The 20369-nt window shown below is 41.9% G+C and overlaps 1 protein-coding gene across 4 annotated transcripts in view; it reads right to left on the bottom strand.

Moving 5' to 3' along the window:
* LOC100642496 (RNA pseudouridylate synthase domain-containing protein 2) overlaps window positions 1-20369 on the bottom strand; it is a 171051-nt gene that overhangs the window by 73106 nt on the left and 77576 nt on the right. Inside the window, exon 1 of one of the 4 annotated variants that reach the window (XM_048410633.1) lies at window positions 18110-18238. The exons of the other annotated variants lie outside the window; for them this stretch is intronic. Coding sequence (XP_048266590.1) covers window positions 18110-18223 — 114 coding nt within the window. The 5' untranslated portion in view covers window positions 18224-18238. Of the gene's footprint in view, window positions 1-18109; window positions 18239-20369 lie in introns of those variants that run through there. 4 annotated transcript variants of the gene reach the window in all.

Raw genomic sequence — 20369 nt, 5'->3', positions numbered from 1 at the left:
AAGCTTCCGGAACAATGGCAAACACGCGTCGTTGGAATTCTGGATGATTTCAATGGGTCCTTCCGACCGATTAGATTCGAATCGATCGGTCTCTCACAATTGCGGCTGATTATTTTTGTTTTCACCCAAACAAACGTCGTCATTTTTACTACGAGAGGGAAGAAAAGGGGTTGAAACTCGTAAAAAGCGCGAAACGCCTCTTCTTCGTTCGAATCGCTTTTATATTTCGCCGATCTTTTCACTGTGACCAGTAAAAGGGATCCTTCGACATTGGACCACGCTTAATTCCTTCTGCTGTGATTTCTCCGACATAAAAATTAATTCTCGGCATAGAAACTAACGTCTTCTCAAAAATTTACCATTTATTTATCAACGTTGCTTTCGGATCGATTCGGAATTTGCAAGACGCGTTCTTGTCGAGTTTGAGCGGAGTCGTCAATTGTCAACTACTCGAGTTCTTGCAATTATTTTTTACAATTTTAATACAGCCTCGCCGAAAACTATGGTACGTTCCAGTTTCCAGTTCACAACGAACATGTGAAAGAGAAAAGGTTGGATCGTAATTGGCAAAGGCAACTACCTTCGATTTCCAAGAGAGAGAAATAATAAATTCCTGGTAACTTTTCAAGCGAACAGAAGTCTGGTAAAAAATTTGAGAACCATGCGAATATTGGCCTGTCGAAGGGAATTAATTGCGTCGGGGCTCGATTTATATCGAACAAAGGTCGGGGGACGAGCCGTGAAAAAATGGGGGAAAAACGACGAAACGATCTGTCGACTAGGTGTTTGCTACTCTGGCTGGTAAGCGATTGTTGTCGCAGCGGCGACAAATCGTTCTGTGCATTACGGACAAATTCGAGTGCATCTGGATAAAAGTTGAAATCTGAATAGAGGAATCGACGTGAGTAGCGAGATCGGGCAATTTTGAAGTATCGACGACCGTTGCAATTATACGTGATAGCAGATCATGTTTGTTTTGAGGAAAAAGTAGCGATTTCCGTGTAACTCTGTGTAAAAATACTTTTTAATATTAATGTTGAGGTTATTAGATGTATAAAGAGAGAAAACGCGTGAATAAAGTGTAAGGTACAAAATATATATATATATTTAATAGAGAAGTGTAATAATAAGTAGGAATACAATTTGAGCTGGTCCAGATCCGCACGCTAACAGCGTTATAACTGAAAACCCCGAAGCCAACGTCGCCTGTCTACTGTTTATGGTCTGCCTTCGTGCTAGTCTTTTGTCTATATGCTGTCGATGGCTTCAGCGCTTGAGAAAACTAAAAAGACCAGATGTAGAGTTTTCGTAGAAGCGGTGACCACTTCAACAATTAAGATTTAAATTATGCACGCGCTATGGACGCAATTAGCATTAATTCTTGCGCGGACGAAAATTAATGATTATACATACTTATTTATTTTTATCTACGTGTGTTATTGTATATCCTTTGTATCGTATCACGCATCGATAGTTCTACGCGGAGTGTCAAGGGTTGAAAACCTTGTTGGTTTCTAGTCTGCAGTTAGTCAAGTACATGCGTACTCGACGAACTTTCAAACTCGATTTTCATGAAACCCAAACCTCGGACGAACAAACTTTACTCTTTTTTTTTTTATTTTCAACTAATATCTTGCGCGTGGAATAATATGTTATGGGGAAAAATGGCACTTTTCGTTATTTCGAAAGTTTAATAAAATCGAATAAATACGATTAAATGGTGAGACGTCACGCTGCAAATAGATATTATTGCTCGTATTGTAATTTAATAGCTGATCACGTTCTGAAAATACATAAAACACAGTTTTATCACCATCGAAGAAAGTAATCGCGCGCGACAGCGCTAAAAAAGCGCAAGGGTGACATCCGTATTCGTCGAGACTTCGCCGGGATATTTATATTCCCCATTTTCCAGTCCATTTCCGAACAACGTCACCGCGTACTCGTAAAAAGGACACTCGTCGGAAGTTCGTCGTTCCTCGGTATGTTTTACAAGCCTGTAACGCAAAATCCTTTCGCGTGAATTAACAACGAATAACAACAACGAGTACAACTACGATTACACCGACGGACAGTCGAGAGAGACAGGAGAGAAAAGATAACGGGCTTTAACCAAGTTTCCCATATTTCTCTATTAACGTGCAAATTTTGGTTTACGTAAGAGACAAGCTTCGATAAAGTTTTCGACTTCTTTGATAACCGCATATGTATCTTAGTAAAGATTCGGAACATTATTAAACGCCTCGACTTTCTTTGCTTGGATCGATGTAAAAGTACATGCTGCTGTCGCCAGTAAAAATCGATAGCACTTGTAATTGGTTCGTGGTACGCGTTTCGACGGCGCGGCGGTTGCGAAAAATGACCGTGTGACAGGTTGAGGCCGAAATTGCGAAATTTTGAACTGGAAACTGGATCGCGTAGCGGTCTTGGCGAGTTACGAGCGCGGAATTAAAACCGTGTCTTTTCGAGCGGATTCCGTTTGCCGAAACGTCGTATAAACTTAGTAAAAGAAAAAAAGGCAGAAAAGGTACAAAGAAAAGGAGGAAAAAAGCAAAGTTCCTCGGAGAGGGGAGAAGAGAGGGGGTTTCAACGATGAGAACTCGGAAGGCAGACGGCATCGGCGAGGCATTTCCATTGCAAATAATAGTCGATAACGTTTTAAAACCGCGACGTCGTGTCGGTTAAAAATTTTCACGCGCCGCTGTTCGAAGAGAAAATTTAATCCCTCGTAAAAGATAAAACCCCGTGGAAAAGGGTGGAAGTGTTTGGGAGAAATAGCATGCGATTTATCGCGCTCCTTTGAACGATTAAATATTCTCTAAAGGAAAAAAAGAAGAAAAGATGAGAGCGTATTAAAAGAGGGAGAAAGGGATGGGGGATGGAAAAACGAGCAGGGAGGAAGGCAAAAATCGTGGGGAGAAAGTAAGGTGGATTCCCGAGAGAAAAATGTCGGTACCGATTACAATTTTCGGATATCGCGGATCTAAATCAATGAAACCAGATTTCCAGCTATCCTGGTCGTGCCATCCGCGGGAAAATTTACGAAAAACAACACGCTGGAAAATTTAGAGCAGAGAAAAGGAACCATGCCACGTGTCGGGCAATAAATATCGATCGATACTGCTGAATACACGAAGGCTGCAACCCATAAAACATGCCTCGATACTTTTAACGGCGATCGGATTATTCTTGGTTTGCGTAGTGAAACAATCGTGCACAAAAGGGGAGAAAAAGGGTGGTTAGGAAAAAAGAAGAGGAAACAGTGGGGCAAATGGGTAGAGAGATAAGCGATCGTTCGAAACAGGCTTTTGTTGGAGGACGGCGACGAGAACGTCGGATTTACGACAAAACTTCGTTCAACGTGCGTCCTCTCGATAAAATACAACGACACACACAGTGAGAATTTCGAAGATCGTTAAGATCGAAATGCGCTTCAGGGTAAAAAAACAAAAAAAAAAAAAAAAAAGGAAATGAGGGGGAAAATATCCTATGTTTACCTATGTGTCCCTACGTTTATGGAACACGGAATTTCTATTTCGAAATTCTGACGCGTAGCGGGAAAAAAGCAGTTTGAAGCATTTTGCAAGACACAGATCCAATTACGTTCAATCCTGTTTTTCATTTCTGATTTAATATCACCGAATATCATCGATGATTTTCGTCGCGTAAGATACAGGCTTACGAATCGAAACGAAGTACACGTAATTCTATTTTTACGCTATTTCCATTTAACAAATTTCAGACAAAGATTCGATCGTCTCTTTACAGAATTTAATCTGACTCGACAAAGTTCACATTTTGTCTTTTTAAGAATGTCCATTTAAATTTAATCGTTTGCACTCGAAGCTTTCTTTCTTTTTTCTTCTTGTATTTGCACTTTAATTCTATGCTATGTTTTTTTTTCTGGAATTTAATTACTACAGCTGTCGTCTGCTGTTTTTATTTCATTCTCTACTTTATGGAAAGGTACAAAACCTACTTTATCCGGAATAAAGTGACGCCGTTGAGTTTCAGGAATTCCCCTCGGTGCATCGCGTTACGGGAAATTCACCTAAATTCTCTCTTCGATACATATATCGTTACTTTTTTTCCTATTTTATGTTTTCCATGTTACAGCATACACTGTATATTTTGTTCATCGTTTTTGCGTACAGTTTTTTGGCAGCTTATTTACGACAAACTACCGAACGACTTCGAAATTTAAATTTCAAACGCGTACAATATCTTTAATTAGTAATACAATCAAAGCGGTATTGATCGTTCTAGCAAAAAATGGAATATGAAAACACCTACAGCCTTTCCAATTAATTTTCATAGTAAAAATAAAGTAAAATATACATGCTCTACGTGTATTTTATTCGTCCCTTTCTATATAATATTGTACTTGCCCAATTTTGCGTTATTTCACTGCCTAGACTCTAAACAGATTTTTAACAGACGAAATTCCGCGACACGAACAATTCCAGAAAGAGGATCCGACCGATTCGCGAATTCAGCCACGAGAAAAGCGTATTTTTTCGCCGTGTCTTTCGGCAGCGAGTTCTTTCGAGAAGCCAGTTTGGCCCTCGCTTAACGACGAATTCAGCTTAATCCGGGGAACCTGCCGTTAATTCGTCAAGCGTCAAAAAAGAGAAAAAGACGGCGGCCAAAAGGAACGCAAACGAAGGTACGAAGACTAAAAAGAAACGGCACTGGTATTGTAGAGATTTATTCGCGCGGGATTATGGATTTATATGTGTAGCAGGAACACAACGAGGTAAGCGGGGAATGATATACATATTCATAAGAACGTACGAACGGAAGATGGACGATATAACAACGTGGACGGAGAAACGTAGAAACACATTGTCTTTGACAAGATGATACAAAATTTACGTACCTTTGTTAGAAATCGGTTAAAGTTTCCAGACACGCGGTATCTTTTTATGCGCGGTAGGGTTAGGTTAGGTCAGCGCAGAAAATAGGTATGGCGTGGAAAAACGAAAAAGGTGGTTAAGTGAAAGAAATACAAGAAATAGAGGATGGAGAGATATTAAGGAAAATAAGCGGAGAAGGCGGACCGTTGAAAAGGCAACGACTGAATGAAATTGAATAAAAGAGAAACGGAAAGGGAGATAAAAGTGGTGGCGTGAAAGGGCGATATAGAATACGGGAACAAGTGGAAGTGGTAAAAATAAGAAAAATTGAATAAACGGCCAGCACACCAATATCTTTGATACGAGGAAGAAATGACGGAAGAGAGAGCTTTTACATCGAGAAATGGAAGAAGGAAGACAGTAGAAATCAAAACTGTGTCTGCTCCATTGGCGGAGAGATGTTAAAATATCGAAGGTGTGTGGCGTGGAAAGAAATGCGGCATCGTGCGAGAAAGAGATAGACGACGATAAGAGAATTTGAGAAGACAAGCGTTAAAACCTGAAAATACGGCAACGAGCATCTGACGCGTGTCCCGATCACGGCAAATCTTTTCTTCCTCGTTCGATCAATGAGGTGTAGTATCGTTCCCTGGAAAATTTTCGAAAATATCGCTGACTGCTCCGTGCAGAATTTACTGCACTTTGAAATCCGTTCAAGATTCGTTAAAATTCGTCCGCGATTCCTGTATTTGTAAATAATTAAGCTAACGCGGGAAATGAAAAATGTTTTAATTAGACGGAGTTGGTTCGTTTTGCTAAGGAAAAAGAAATTCACGATGCCGTAAAAATTAACAACAAAGAAAACAAACGACTCAGAAAAGCCACTAAATACCAGCATAGAGGGATAAACCAGAATGATCCAACTAGAGAGCGCGAATAATAAAACGACAAGAGGAGAAGTACGAGATAGCAGGAGGACATAGCGAAACCAGGTGGACCAATTATAGAAAACCATAAATAAAGAAGACGAGACGGAGGAATCGCCATGACTAAACGCGGATGGAAAAAGCGAAGAGGACGCAGCGAGAAAAATATGGGGAAAAATCGGCGTGCGTGAGGCACGAGACAGAGAAGGGTTGAGAGACGAGGAAAAGGAGAGGATTTTTAAAACTAGAGAGAAAGAGAGAATGTGAAAAAAGGAGAAGGGAAAAGGAGAAAGACGACGCTGTTGAAGTCAGTTGCGCGGAACCGTCGACCGAGTAATTCCGCGTGGAGAGAGAAGCGGTCTCGACGGTGTCGTCGGCGTCCTACCCCGACGGAATTTGCGTCTGCAAGCACGGTAATATTTCAGAACATCGTTTGCACGGTAAATTACACGAGAATAATCAAAGGGACTTCCGTGGCTCGTCTTGGGAGACTCGCGAATGCCAACCACCGACAACTTCGGCCGGAAAGAGAGAACACGGTCGAAAAGGGGTTGTAGGGATGGGGAAGAGAGAGTTGTTTCAAGCGTGCACCGGGCTAAGTGCGGCATTGCCACTCTAATGGGAACGTGTACTATGTTCTGTGTTTCTTGACGTCATACGTGCACGGTTATTACTCCGTTTCCGCGAATACCTCCTCTATTTTTTTTACTCTTTCTCCCTCTTTATTGTTTTTTCTCTTTCTTTCTTTTTCCTTGTTTCCTTCCTGGTTTGTTTGATGTACGTCGATTGTTAGAGAAACGGCAATGGATGGACTGGTGGAAATAAAGCGGTGAATCCCCTATCGCGAAGGCTGGGATAAAGAAGAGCCTGGGTTTTGAAATCTTTAACGCTAGACGACTAAAGCACAGAACTCGTGTCAAAGAAGTCGAAACGAAAGATGTACGAGGAAAAATCATTGCTTTTGGTGAATTTAGGTGTCTTCGAACGTGTGAGATTTGATGAGATTTGAGCAGGAAAGCCTGCAAACCTAATTGAACAATGTCAGGATAACGATTTCGTGATACGCGAATCTCTGTTTGGTTACACGCCACCCCACCCCCCCCCCGCGAGATGTTTAGATTAAAAAAGTAAACAATATTTCTCGCTACATGATATCCGAAGTCTCTCGAAAGACACGTCGATGGACTCCATTCTTTACACGTTTTTTGCATTTCATTAGACGAGTGTACGTTTAGTAGATCGTAGGTGTTCGTACGATACAAAAAGTATGTACACGGACGAATATACAAGCAAAGAATCAAATTTCTTCTTACGTTCAGTTTAATTCAATTCGCTTTATAATTATTACTCGAAATAAAAGTTTGGATACCCGAACAAATTCTACGAATAACTAGGAATCTGTCGTTTCGATTACTTTGATAATTTTGCTTCTAACTTTCTATCAAATTTGCGTCACAAATTTCAGTATTATCGATTTCCTCTTAAATCAACTGGTCGAAGCGCAAAATCTTCTTCGATCCAATTACTAGTGGAAATCAAACGAGTAAACGAAGCATCTATAATCTTGTTTAGGGAAACCTTGGCCGTGGTGACAAACAGCGATGAACCGTAAGTGCAACGAAGTTATCGAGAGACGCGAGTACAGAGAGAAATCCAGTAAGCGCGAGAAGAACGACGCGTGATATCCTTTTGATATCCTTTTGATCCGTCTTGCTTTCCTTACACGGTAGCAAAGGCCAGACAGCGAAAGGCAAACGTCAGCCTGCCAGCCTCGCGTAGATTCCACTCACGGAATTCGCAAGTGGCGCGTAAGTCGTTTCATCCGTGATCATGCTGTCTGTAACGATGTTTCTACAAGCGCGTAGATTTTTCGTATTAAAATTCTTGCAACGAAAGTAGCTCGAAAGCTACAAACTCGCCTGCAATGTCGTTTCCGTGACATAAATTCATTTAGAGGATACGCGTGCAACGAATGCGTCACTAATGCAAGTAACTAATATGGCGTGAAATATATGCAAGATGCGTAACATACTGTAGTGCACTAAGTGTCCAGAAGTCTTAGGTCATTTACGATAATGATTTACGATAGTTACGGTAATACCTCGCATAAGCAGCATCGGACGCGAGCAGCGTAGGCTCGCGTATAACAAAAGCCCCGCTGAAACGCAAATCAAAAATCGAGAAAATTTCATTGCGCGTGTACCAAACGGGTCTTTCATCAGCGAGTATCTTCCACGCTAAAAACGCTTATCGGCGAGTCCGTGGTTAGATAACGTCTCGACATGGATAAATTAACAGGAATTCGTGGGCGGTGATTCCAACGTGGCAAATAAAACCAGAAGCCCCGAATCGCTGAAATTCGACTGTTTCTCGTACGCTTTAAACAGAAATCTACTCCCACAAAGTCACTAACTATAAGCCAGATCTTCGATTTGTCCGTAATTCTTCGCGCACATTTATCGTTCGATTTGGGCGAAGCACGGAGCAACGACGAGCGACAGAAAGTGACAGTCTCGAAAACTAAAAAATCTGGTGGGGGCGAAGAGGGATAGAAAAAGGAAGAAAACGCTACAAGAGACGAAAAAGATAGAGAAAAGGTTCGAGCAAAGGATATCGACGTTCCTTTCGCGAAAGGAAAAAGTCACGAGTACCATCGTGGAAAATATCAGGCTCTTTCGAATGCTCGTTTCCAGAAGACGGAAGGGGAACGTCGCTACGATTCACCGCACGAATCGCCAAAAAGTTCCTTCTACCACTCGACGCCAGACCACCGTTTTCCGCGTCTACGAAGCCAACTTGGATTCTCGTGCCGGGGATGGAATTCAACCTAACCGAAGCGAGCGGTGAATTTTTTCGCTCGGAACCGATTACCAGGACCAACCGATATCCCCCTCGGCTCGGACGTCCGACTCGGAACTTTATGGAGGAAAAGTCCGGCTAAATGCGCGCAGCTGGCCTGATTTAGAGACCCGATATCTCGCGTATCTTTGAACTTGGAGCACCTGTTTAATCGAACCGCCGGAACGCGAGACGAATGGCTGAATCAAGATTCCGCAAGAATTTTACGCTCGAAATGTCTTACGGATATCGAGACGGTCGCATTGTTAGTTCTTTGAAGTATGCCGATGCAGTTTCTGTTTCGTGTCTATTTCGCGATCGTTATAGCGAGCAACGATATCGTCAGTAAATATAAATGTTCTTAAATATAAATATTTCTGCGAAATACTACGTTTGTCTATTTTCTGTATTATTATTATTAAAAGTATAGAGTACGAGGTTGAGAAGTCGAAATACCTTGCACCAGTAATTTAAAACGACCCTCGGTCTTTGTGGATCAAAATGGCTATTGCCAGCTTATGTATAACTTTGCGCATAAAATATACTTCTGCATACTCCTATTTTAAAATCGAAATACGAAGAGAAGAAAGTCGCTTTCCAGTAACGAGAAAGAGAGAAAGAGAGAAAGAGAGACAGGGGGACAGAGAATCCCGTAAAAGTACGACCAGATTTATAGAAAATGTTTGCAGACACGTGTGTGATAACAAAGTTTCTGGGTATCTGCAGACAGTTTGCGGATAGTCGATGCTATTGCGAAGGAATAGACACACAATGCGTATATTATGATATAATAGACAGATGTGATAACGCACCGCACTGAATATCCACGAACAATGTATACAGACCATATCTACAAACAATGTTTGTTGCGTACTATTATACGTATTTCTAACGTAAAAGAAAGCTGTTTATGACTCGAAAAATAAGCGCCAAAGGACATTTTTCCTGCAGGTTCTTCTTTCACCGTTTTGACGTGAATAATCGACCCCGTAAATATTCCCAGTATCTTTTGCAACACCCTGTACAGTGTACAGCTTCGATCGATTATTTTCCAAACGTCGAAACTTTCAACGTGCCTTCAGGTCGGTGTCACGTCGAGCAACAGAGGACAGCATTAACTTCGATCTTCGTCCGTGGAAAAGCAGTCACGACTTCCGGCTGTGCACGCGACACAATCTACAGCGTCAAACAGTCGGAACGCGTGCACCGACGTGTTCCCGCGATCAAAGCGGCGCGTCGCGTCGGCCAGCCAGCGTCGGTGCACACGTAACGTAACGACGTTAATTAATTCGGGCCGTTCGCCATGACTGTGTGCCGCTAGAGTACTACACGCCCACAAAGACGACGAGTGGTCTGTCGAGAGACGGATGCGACCGCCGCACCGCGCTGCTGAGTCACCCCAACGGAACGAAGAAGATTCACGCGCCTAAGTGTTCCTATACTGTCTATACGTGCGCGTCTGTTCCTTCCTGCGAGGGTTGATCTAATCTTCTTTCCGTGCTCCCTAAAGAGGGAACAGGGAAGTAAAATATCGTGTCCATTAGACGGGGCAACACTCCGCGTCCAAGAAATTTCGCTACGAAGTTACCGAAATAGTTGATTTTGCGTAACCAAGATTTTATTTGCGCAAAACGAATAGTATACGTATTTTTGTTTAGGTGCGATATCGAACAAATCGCGCATCATAATATTCACCATCCTCGACTACAGCCTGGCATAGTTCTTTTACGACGGCTAACGTAACCAACTAACACGTAACATGACATAAGTAAATTGCAATACTTTTATTATAGATCGTCGAGATCTATAACGCTATATCCTCCGTGAATCTGATAAGTGTCGAGTTGCCAAGAGTCGAGATGACTCGATCGAAACGATTTTTATTAAGAATTATCGAAATCTATAGCGATACGTTACTTTAGACTTTTGTAAAAAAAAAATCGATCGCTTGCGTAACTTCGGTAGAAGTACTTCGATCGTTGTGTAAGTTAGAGATTGCACAAACTCGGATGCTCCACCGTGTTTTATTTTTCAACCCTTCTAGGCACACTCGAGAGCCCAGAGGTTTCACAATTTCGCGGTTAAAGACGCACGAGGACAAACCGGTAGGCAGCGTCTCCAGAAATCCACGCTCAAGAGAGAAGCAAGACTCCGGGAGTAAAACGGAAGCAGTTAGAAGGAAAAGCGATTAATTCGAGCGGAGCACTCGCAGGGTGGTCTAGCTCCAGACTTCTACGAGCATCGAAGAGAGCTTTTTCCAGCGGCCTTCTCCGCTATGATTATTCCGCCGCGTGATGGCCACTTTTCTCCCTCTCCTTTTTCTTCTTCCTTCCTCTTTGGCTCCGTCGGCTGGAATTCAGCCCCTCTTTCGCCGTTCCTTCAACGAACGGACCACGCACCTTAATTAATTTCCTCGTCCTCGAGGAGAACCATTCCCTTTTCGACTTGCGTTTTAACGACACACACACACAGAAGAAGAGAGGCAGGGAGGGAAGCGTTAATAATTTTATTTGAAGAGATAAAAAAACCCCAAAATAACACGCATCTTTGTTATTGCATCGCGAATTTTTATGCGAATAACTAGGTATTTTGCAATTCTAAAGCGGATTATACGATTAATAAATGTGGTTATTAAAATGAGACATAAAAATAGCAGTCCTAACGTCTTAATACGCGTGTCTGTGACGTATAGAAGGAAATGGATGGCGAAAAAGGCGAGGGAAAGAGGAAGAGAAAGGGGGTGGTTGGCAATTAAAAAGTTTCTCGATACCGATTGCCAACGCAGCGGCTCTCGATGCGTTCTCGATGATGCAATGTTATCCAAGTCCTATGCGATTGTAAAAAGACAGGTCGGTTTAATTGGAGTATCGTGGTTCCGATCGATGGCGCGCCGCGATTCTTCGAGATTGACGTTGTATGCGAAACTGGGAGACACGAGACCAGGTTGCGAGATCGAGAGTCAGCTTAACTTTTACACGATTCTGTAAGATCCAGATTATTGGACTTTTCTAACCGACTGTAGATCGTATTAGATATTACTTGTATCGGGTTGTCCGAAAAGTTTCTTTCGTTTTAGGAGGAAATAATAGATTTTGTTCTGTCGAGATAATCACCGCGACATTTCACACACTTGATTTCACGTTTGCGAAAGAAAGACACTTTCCGGACAACTTAATACATAAGTTTTACGCATTATATAATTGTCAAATCGGACGCAACAATGCCAGCGCACGTAAGTCAAATAATTTCACAAATATTCGTTTCTGTTCGTACAAATGCGTATAATACTGTAAAATCGCGACAGTTCATTCGATTTTCTGACTGACTTTCGACTAGCATGTACGTTCCAACTGCGGACAAACTAATTTACGATATAATTCTATTCTCACCGAGTCCGGCGTTGTCGCGACGCGTTCGTAACGCGCGTTACGTTCCGTTTCGTTTGCCGGGGATTTGATTAAATCGCGCGCGCGTTCATTCCCGTTTACCTCTTTTCGGAAATAGAAAACGGCGAAACGGATATGAAACGCGCTCGTGCGACAACGTTCCCAGCTTCCGCCTCCAGCGAAACGCTTCCACCCCCATCACGCGACGAATTTCTTTCGTAATTGTTTCACAATTGCGGCAACGGCCTGCCGCTTGGGTAAACGGGTTAATTCGTTTCGCTTTTGCCCGGCGAACTAGTTGCTTTTTTTCGTCGTTTAAACGATTTAGACCGATGTCACAATTTCGTAGATTTTCCGATTTCGAAGTTATCTGACGATAAAGTCTACATCGATATAATACAGAGTTAAGAAAAGGAACAGTCTGTTCAAAGATACGAACCACGAAATTTTGACGTAACGTACGATTATTGATCGACGATATTATCGAATTACGACGGTTCGTACAATCTCAGCCGTACGATAAACGATAACCGTGGCTTGTCACGTGTTCCCTACTCTCGGAATATCAAATATCATATCCAATTAAACTAAAACTCGTCGAAGATCTACCTACTTTCACGCGCGAGGGAAATCTCAATTAAACTTTAAACAGCTGCGATGGAAACAGGGAAATCCGGGGACAAGAACGTGCACGACAAAAACGAAGGAACGAAAAGAAGCGGAGGAAGAGAGAAGAAACGAAAAACGACCTCGATAGAGTCTCACCCCCGTTAATTTCTCAACGACGAGGCAATTAACACGCTGTCTGTTAGACCGTGCACAAACTGTCGACGCCAGACGAGGAGGAGAGTAGAAAAGGAAGAAAGAAAAAAGAACACGGTTACCGAGACAACTAATAATAAACTAATAATGCAACTCGAACTCGATCCTGACCGGTGATGCGCCCGTCCATTCGTCGCAAGAAGTTTATTTCTAGCCCGATTGCGACCGACGACCTCGAAAATCCTCGGAGAGAGTTCGGCTAGCAAAAGTTCCGCGTCGAAATCGGGCGACGCCGTTCCACGGACTCGACCATGGCGTGTTCGCGAACGTGGAAAGAGGAATTACATACAGACACGCTCCTCCGACCGCGCCGTTTCTCTAACAGCCTTCCTGGAGCGTACGTGTCTTCAACCGTAATTACCACCCAGCTGAAAATTTCCGTATCGCCCCCGTTTCGTGGAACCGATTCCTCCTACGATCGTTTAACTCGTTGTTCCAACGTCGAGACGGTTCGTGCGTTTAGCTCGTTTCGCTACTTTCAAGATTTGCCCTTGTAATCTGGCCTTCGTCGATTTTCGGTCCGCGAGCGAATCTTACGAGTTTCGGGACCTCTGATCTTTCTAAACGGTTGTTCTTGATATCTCGCGTATAACTTTTACGCTCGTTTAGATTTCACTCCGATGATATAAAATACACGAATAATTCAAATTAAAACAGTTAAGCCAAAACGGGAAAGTATCAAGGAAAAACGCGTGTATCTCGATCTAGGACTGTCATGTATTTGTTTGCTTCGTTACCGATAAAATAATCGAATAATCGAGCTAAACGATTCGGTTCGACACTCGAAATAAGTTTTAGAAGGATACTCGAAAAGTAGGAAACGTAATTTGCGAACGTAATACTCCAATACATTGTGACGACAAATATGCTAAATCTCGGACTGAGTAGCTTGCGTTGCTTTCGGCTCGTGCGGATATTTTACATTTACGTTATCTAAGTTACATTTAAGTATCGTTATTCTACGAAACCAGGGTAAGTCGGTGGCGGTGGGCCCTATGGGTGGTATAACTTTTGAGATATCCGTTAGATATTACGATTATTAGCATATCTCGGTTCTATATGTTGTACCTATAAGCGGAAGCTTATCTAATTCAGTCACATTTACATAACACGCAAGTATATCTTTTTAACTCACATTTTTCTGCATAGTGTATCAATTCAAAGACACGATAACTTGTAGCCGAAAAGTTTAAAGTTCTAAATTCGACGAATATACTAGATTGTCGGAAAAGTGTCTTTCTTTTACAGACACGTCTTTTACAACGACGCATCTTTATACAAACACGAACCCTGATCTGTCGAACGTTGTAATCTTTATCTTGATAGAATAAAATGGATCATACGTAATTCGATAAAATAATATAAAACGGCCAATGTGCATCCATTATCTTCTTATAAAACGAAAGAAACTTTTCGGACGACCTAATATATTCCCCTGCTGATATCGTTCGTTCACGCGATTAACGATAATTGTATATTCGGAAAAACAGAAAAGATTGGCAAGACAGGCTGAGTTATACTCTAAAAGTGTATTGACACGACGAAGAAAGAGGTTTGAAAACCACGGTTGATTGATGAGAAAAATTAAGCGACAAAATTACAAGACGCCCTTCCCTCTAATAGCGTCTATGCTCCGGCCATTAATTTTCTTCACAATACCTGTTTAAACTTACTAGTCGGATGTTCATTAATGCTCTCCAACAGGATCCAACCACCGATCTCTCGCTCGCACTAACGTTAACAAGGAAACTTTGCCAACGCGAAATTCCGATCCCCGCGAAATTCCGTTCGCGGACACGTACAACGCATTTACATAATGCTGAAATAAGCTTATAAATGTAAGCCACTTTTCCGAGGTTACTTTTGTTCGGCGACGACCAACGAGCGCGGAACGAATGGGAAAAACCAGATTATTAATTCAGAGACAATGTACCTGCGCTACGGAATACAAGGATATAGCTGTTCGTTAATAATCGCAGCCAGTTTCTCACCATGTCTTTTACGATTCGTTATTTCTTGATTTATTAACACGATTTGATAACGTAGAAAGCGTTAGTAGCAACAAAAAAGTTTGCTCGATTAACTGGAGCTGTCGCTCGATATCGATTGATATTATAAAAGTATTTTAGTACGGTATTAACCTTTCTAATTCTCGAGAACGAGTTTCGATTTCCCGCTGCAGATTTTTTTCAAACGTTAAAAGTCTTCCGCTCGGTTAAAACGAAAGCGATATTGACACGATCGCTAAGCTAGGATGGCTAAAGGAAAAATTTCGTAGTTGAGAAAAATAGTCTTCTTTTTGTAACGTATTAGGATCACGCGGAACTAAAAGTTGTCCGTAAATTAAAAAATATATATAAATAAAAATCGATTAAACGAGCAGAAAACGATCGTCGTTATGGCTAATTATCAGGACATATTACTAATTGCGTAAAAAAGTCCTGTCTATCAACGTGCAGAAAAATTGCGACAAATCGTTTGGCGCAGTTGCCGGTCTGGCTTAAGCAGACAAATTAAAACGACAGCTACGTGTGGAAATCAAACGCGAGAACAAGCGGCGACAAGAGAACGGCATCTCGAAAAAGCAGCCGGCGTACTGTTCGTTAATCAACGTCGCTTCTCGGCTGCTGCACGAGGATAGAAAACAGGAGAGAGATGCATAACCAGACGCCCGTTTACTCGGCGACGAGCAAAACGGGAACAGAAGCGGGCAACGATTAACGGGTAAATTCAATTCGTTCGCTTTCTTCTCTCGCTCTTTCTCTTCGACCCCGCTTGCCATTCGTGTTTGCCTTCGTCCTTCCATTTTATAATGGTGATAAAATACCAAGGTGAACTGTCGGATCTGAGAAACAATTACTATATAGAGCGTGCCATTAATCATCGAAATACACCACCCTGAAATATCTAAAACTTTTCGTTTGTAAGTAGAAAATGAAAAATTTCGATTTTTTAGACGACATTCGTGTAACTGTTCAGCTTAAGAGAAAATGGCAAAGTTATTCGCTATATTCGAAACACTTTTTACCAGACACGCAAAGACCGGAATATTTAAAGTGGAAAATTTCTTCCAATTCGTAAGTACGAATCTATCGCCTAAACTTGCAGCGCAGAAGTTTTCGAATAATTTAGTGACTGTAAAAACACCAGCAGTTAGAAAATTAAATAACCGAGATATCGAACAAACTCTACGACAGAACGTAGTATACGTTGATCAGAGTATTCGTTCGTGATGAGAGATTCCGTGATGTGTCGAGTCAGAAAACGTACCTTCGAGAAAAACCTAAGAGAAATTTCCAGACGTTTCTCGCTGGCAAATTTTCTGTGCGTTCATCTTTGCAACGTCATTGGAACGTCGAATTTTAACCGCCGACTAACGCGATATTTTACACGGCTAAAGCGCAAGAAAGAAGTAAAAGAATTATGCGATTTTTAGAAACTGTCTGAATGGCGTATCCCTTTAGCAAATTCTTTCCTCCTCGAAGCATCCTTTTTTCACCCCTATGATTCGTCTCGAGCGGAAAGTCCTTTGGCTCGATATCTACCTTGCTCGTAGATGCGCGCTAAAAGATAGATTCGCGACGAATAAGCTTCTCGGATAGTATCGGAAGCCATCGGACGTCGTTAGCCCCTCGACCGATCGACATTCACCATCCCCTGACTAGGCAGCCCTGTTAGAAGCGACCCTTGGCGGAGCCACGAGAACGCAATCGGCAAAATAAAAGTTGCTTAACAGCGACTGGTCGACCCTGGCAATCCCAGATAGCTCTGGTACGGCAGAAAGGCGGCATCGAATAGCCGAGGGGTTGTTGGCAGGGAAACGGGCATGGAATACGCGGAAAACACGGTCGATAAGGGGGCCTGTTGCTCGCAGCGGTGTCTGAAACCAGCGGACGTTCACGAGAACTTTGGGTGTCGCCTGTGGACGAAAGCTGAAATGAAGCGAGAGGGTGGAAAAGAAGAATCGAGTTTTCTGGGGAGGGGTGGCCTTTACGAGCGTCTAGGTGGTTCGAAGGCCAACCAGCCGGGGCGTATCGAGCTACGACACCGGGAATTTCGTAGGGTGACCGTCGACCCGTGAGCAAATCGAACACGTGACCGCGAGAGCCTTCTCTCCTTCCGCCGCCCTTCGTCCACACACCGCCATTTCGAGTACCGTTTCCCGTTACCGATGCGATTCCACCGTTTCTTCTAATCGTCGCCACGCTCTTAGTCGATCTCGTTCGGACCAACTTTTCGTTTATTCGATCGATCGAACTCGTTCGAGAGTGTATCGGTCGATCAAAGGTAAAAGCGACAGGAAGATCGCGAGGAATTTTTTATTTTTATTCGGATCGCGCGAAGCACTGCCGAATCGTGCAGAATTTTTCTCACATACAATTTTGTCAAGTAAATTGTCGAATCTACTCGCGTTCTACTAACTTCAAAATCAATCCGTATTTCCGAGTTCAGATTTAATCGCGAAGCGGACAAAATTCTCGAGTGTCGGCATACGAAGGAAAAACGATAGAGAGAAACTTGCAGGGGAGTAAACCGGGAAAGGACCTGCCGAGGATTACCCTTCGCCACTGTGAAAACTGAAATACGATATGCCCGTGCAGCGGGGATAGACGTAGACTAATAAATCGTCCCCTCCCCTCGCCCTTGTCTACTTCATTTTTGTTTCCCCTATTTCGTTCGTCTGGTAGAGACGCAGGTTTTACGAGCGGCAGACGCTCGAAAATCAGCCTTCATCTTCGGCGAAGGCTGCAAAGGACGATAAGAGAACTACCCTAATCGAGAAATCGAAAGCACGAGTCGCGATACACGAAACCAGAGTCGAATGGCCTTCTTTCTTTTTCCAGTTGCGGCTGGATCGATCCCGCCAGGATAACGTCACCCCTTCCCAACAGGATCTCACACAGGGTCACTGTCTTTCGTCGTCTAGGCCTCGCCTCGTGCGAGATCGCAGACGACCTTTCCCTCCTTCTGCTCTAACCGCTCCGCCATTTAACCGAGCCCTGATATTACGCTGCCATATGCGTCTTCGTGTATCGATTTCTGGTTTAAGCGAAACGAGAATTTTACGGTTTGCAGCGAAGGGCCGACCGACTGTGTATACGTTAAACGTACATTTCATAGCTTACGCGTGTAACGATACATAAGACGTACAAAGGTCGGAAGACGCGATGATACTGAAAATATTTTTTTATTACACGAATACATGATACACGAATGATTTAAAATATTATTGTCAATACTAATCGCGATAGTCTCCCTCCATTAATTTGAAAATACTTACTTCATCTTCTTCATAACTTGATAACCAAACGGTCAATGAAATGAACTTTTTAAATAACGAAACTGCTGCGTAATATGCGAAGTTTATTGATTCCAACTTCCGAATTGCAGGCATCGAAGTTTAAAAATAAAATTTCACGCGTCATAATATTGCACGTCGGCAGTAATAAAAAATAATATCGTCCTGGATATTTCAATTTAGAAATTCTTCTAGCTAAATTACATTCTATCGAAGATAATAAGTTGAGCGAGCACGTACTTTTGGATAATAGCGCGTATATATACGTGTACGCATATATACAAATGACGTAAGACGTTAGTTTAGGTTTTCCTTTACACCGTGTACGAACATCGGTTAACCGTTTAGCGATGCGATGACGAAATTTTTTACTTTTGTTGCGAGCTATTTATACGTTTGCGTCATCGCACCTGAGGAAACTACGACGATAATCGCGTTGCAAAATAATCTTCAATTTGACGACGATCATAGAGCATCGAACGCGATTGACAACGATCTTGATCTTTCGCGGCTCTACTTTTTCGACAAATGCTTTTCCACTTATCCGTCTATGAACAAATTTTTAGAATCGTTCCAACGTATTTGCTAAATGTGCTATCGATCGTTAAAACAAACATCTATCGATGAAATTGATACGCGAAAACGAAGGAACGAGAAGGAAGAATATCGTTCACAAATGACTTGTCAAATCCAAATTTCGTCTAGAAAGATGTTAAATCATCTTGTGAAATATCCTCTTTTTGCCAACCGTACACGTAAAAAGACGTTAATTTCGGTATTGTCACAGCGTATTGCGTACAACGACGGTTGATTTAATTAATATTCGATTCGACGATAATGAACAGTCAGTTATACAGCAATTAGTTAGGCAACAGGACTTAACGATTCGCGAACCGATGAAATCGACTGTCACGAAAAACCTAGCGATTATTCGATGTGTTCGCAGAGCTGATAATCGAATGGATAAGAAGCGACCATTTGGATAATCGAATGGTAATTGATAAATCGATATATCAATAGCTGCGACTATATTATACTTTTATCAGCGATAGAAACGAAATGAAACACAGAGGGAGAATGATTCCTTTGGATGGTATAAAATTTCTGGAAAATGTTTGCATTGCAAATTTAACCTTTTCCTCTTTTTTTCGTCCAACGCTTTGCGAGAGCACTATACAAGGTACAAATACTTGTTAGATGCAAATTCGCAAGTTATTAAATAATTTATCGAAGGTTTAGCACGTGAAACGCGTATCGCAGGGCGAAGCTCCGTATTCTAAGAGGATAATGTCGCTGCTAATCGGTCCACTGCATAGTCGGCGAAGACGCACTTTTTTTTAGAAAAAGATCAAAGTTTTACAATGGCCGGCAAATTTAAAAGATAGGAGCAATTTATCAAAATATACGGCAATTGCAGAATGTAAATAACTTGAACAAATGCATCGTCGAAAAAGATATTTAGATCGTCAGCAAGAGGAACGACAGCGGTAGTAAAAAAATAAAGAAAACTATAGGAAATATTAACATGACAATATCTTTGATAAATATAAGTAATTTTTCATTTTTCTGCAGCATGTGCCGTCATTTTCTTCGACCGAATCGTTATTTCTAATTTTGCAGGAAAAGATATTTATTTTCGCTTCGGAGCTACATAGCGTACGTTAAAAATTATCTGTTAAGTTAATGAAACATACTTTTGTATATTTCTTTTTATTATTCAATAAAATTTTCCCAATTTGTACCATGCGATATCTTTTTGTTCGGGAACGTAGATAGCGTTGGGAATTTCCTTTTAATTTTAAAAAATTTACGCCGAATCTCTTGGAGAAAATTTCTATATAAAGTTTTATTCAAACTTCTCGACTTTGGCGAGTTTACAACTCTCACGCGCAACGATATTTGAACGGGGACTCGTGCCAATTTCACGAGACAAACTTCGTTTGTTTAAAGCATAAAATAACGAGGTAGCGTGAATTCAGCAAGAAATATATTATACGATACTGAAATATCGCATAACCAAGATTCAATGTAAGATATTATAGCCTCGAATCTAACGACAGCGATCGATAATGTCAGGTCTGTTTACTACGATTAATGGAGTCGCCAAATTTCTATTTCCGGGAAATTGAAAGGTGCAGCGAGTGGACTTGAAGCAAAAGTAACATTTGACAAGTGACACAGTCGATAAAGCTGCAAAACTACCGAAAATTAGAAAGCGCATTTTAGATAATTTAACAGCTAT

This window comes from Bombus terrestris, chromosome 11, assembly GCF_910591885.1.
Source record: "Bombus terrestris chromosome 11, iyBomTerr1.2, whole genome shotgun sequence".
Taxonomy (NCBI): domain Eukaryota; kingdom Metazoa; phylum Arthropoda; class Insecta; order Hymenoptera; family Apidae; genus Bombus; species Bombus terrestris.
Note: the sequence above shows the minus strand (reverse complement) of the source record. Positions and strands in the feature narration are given on the sequence as shown.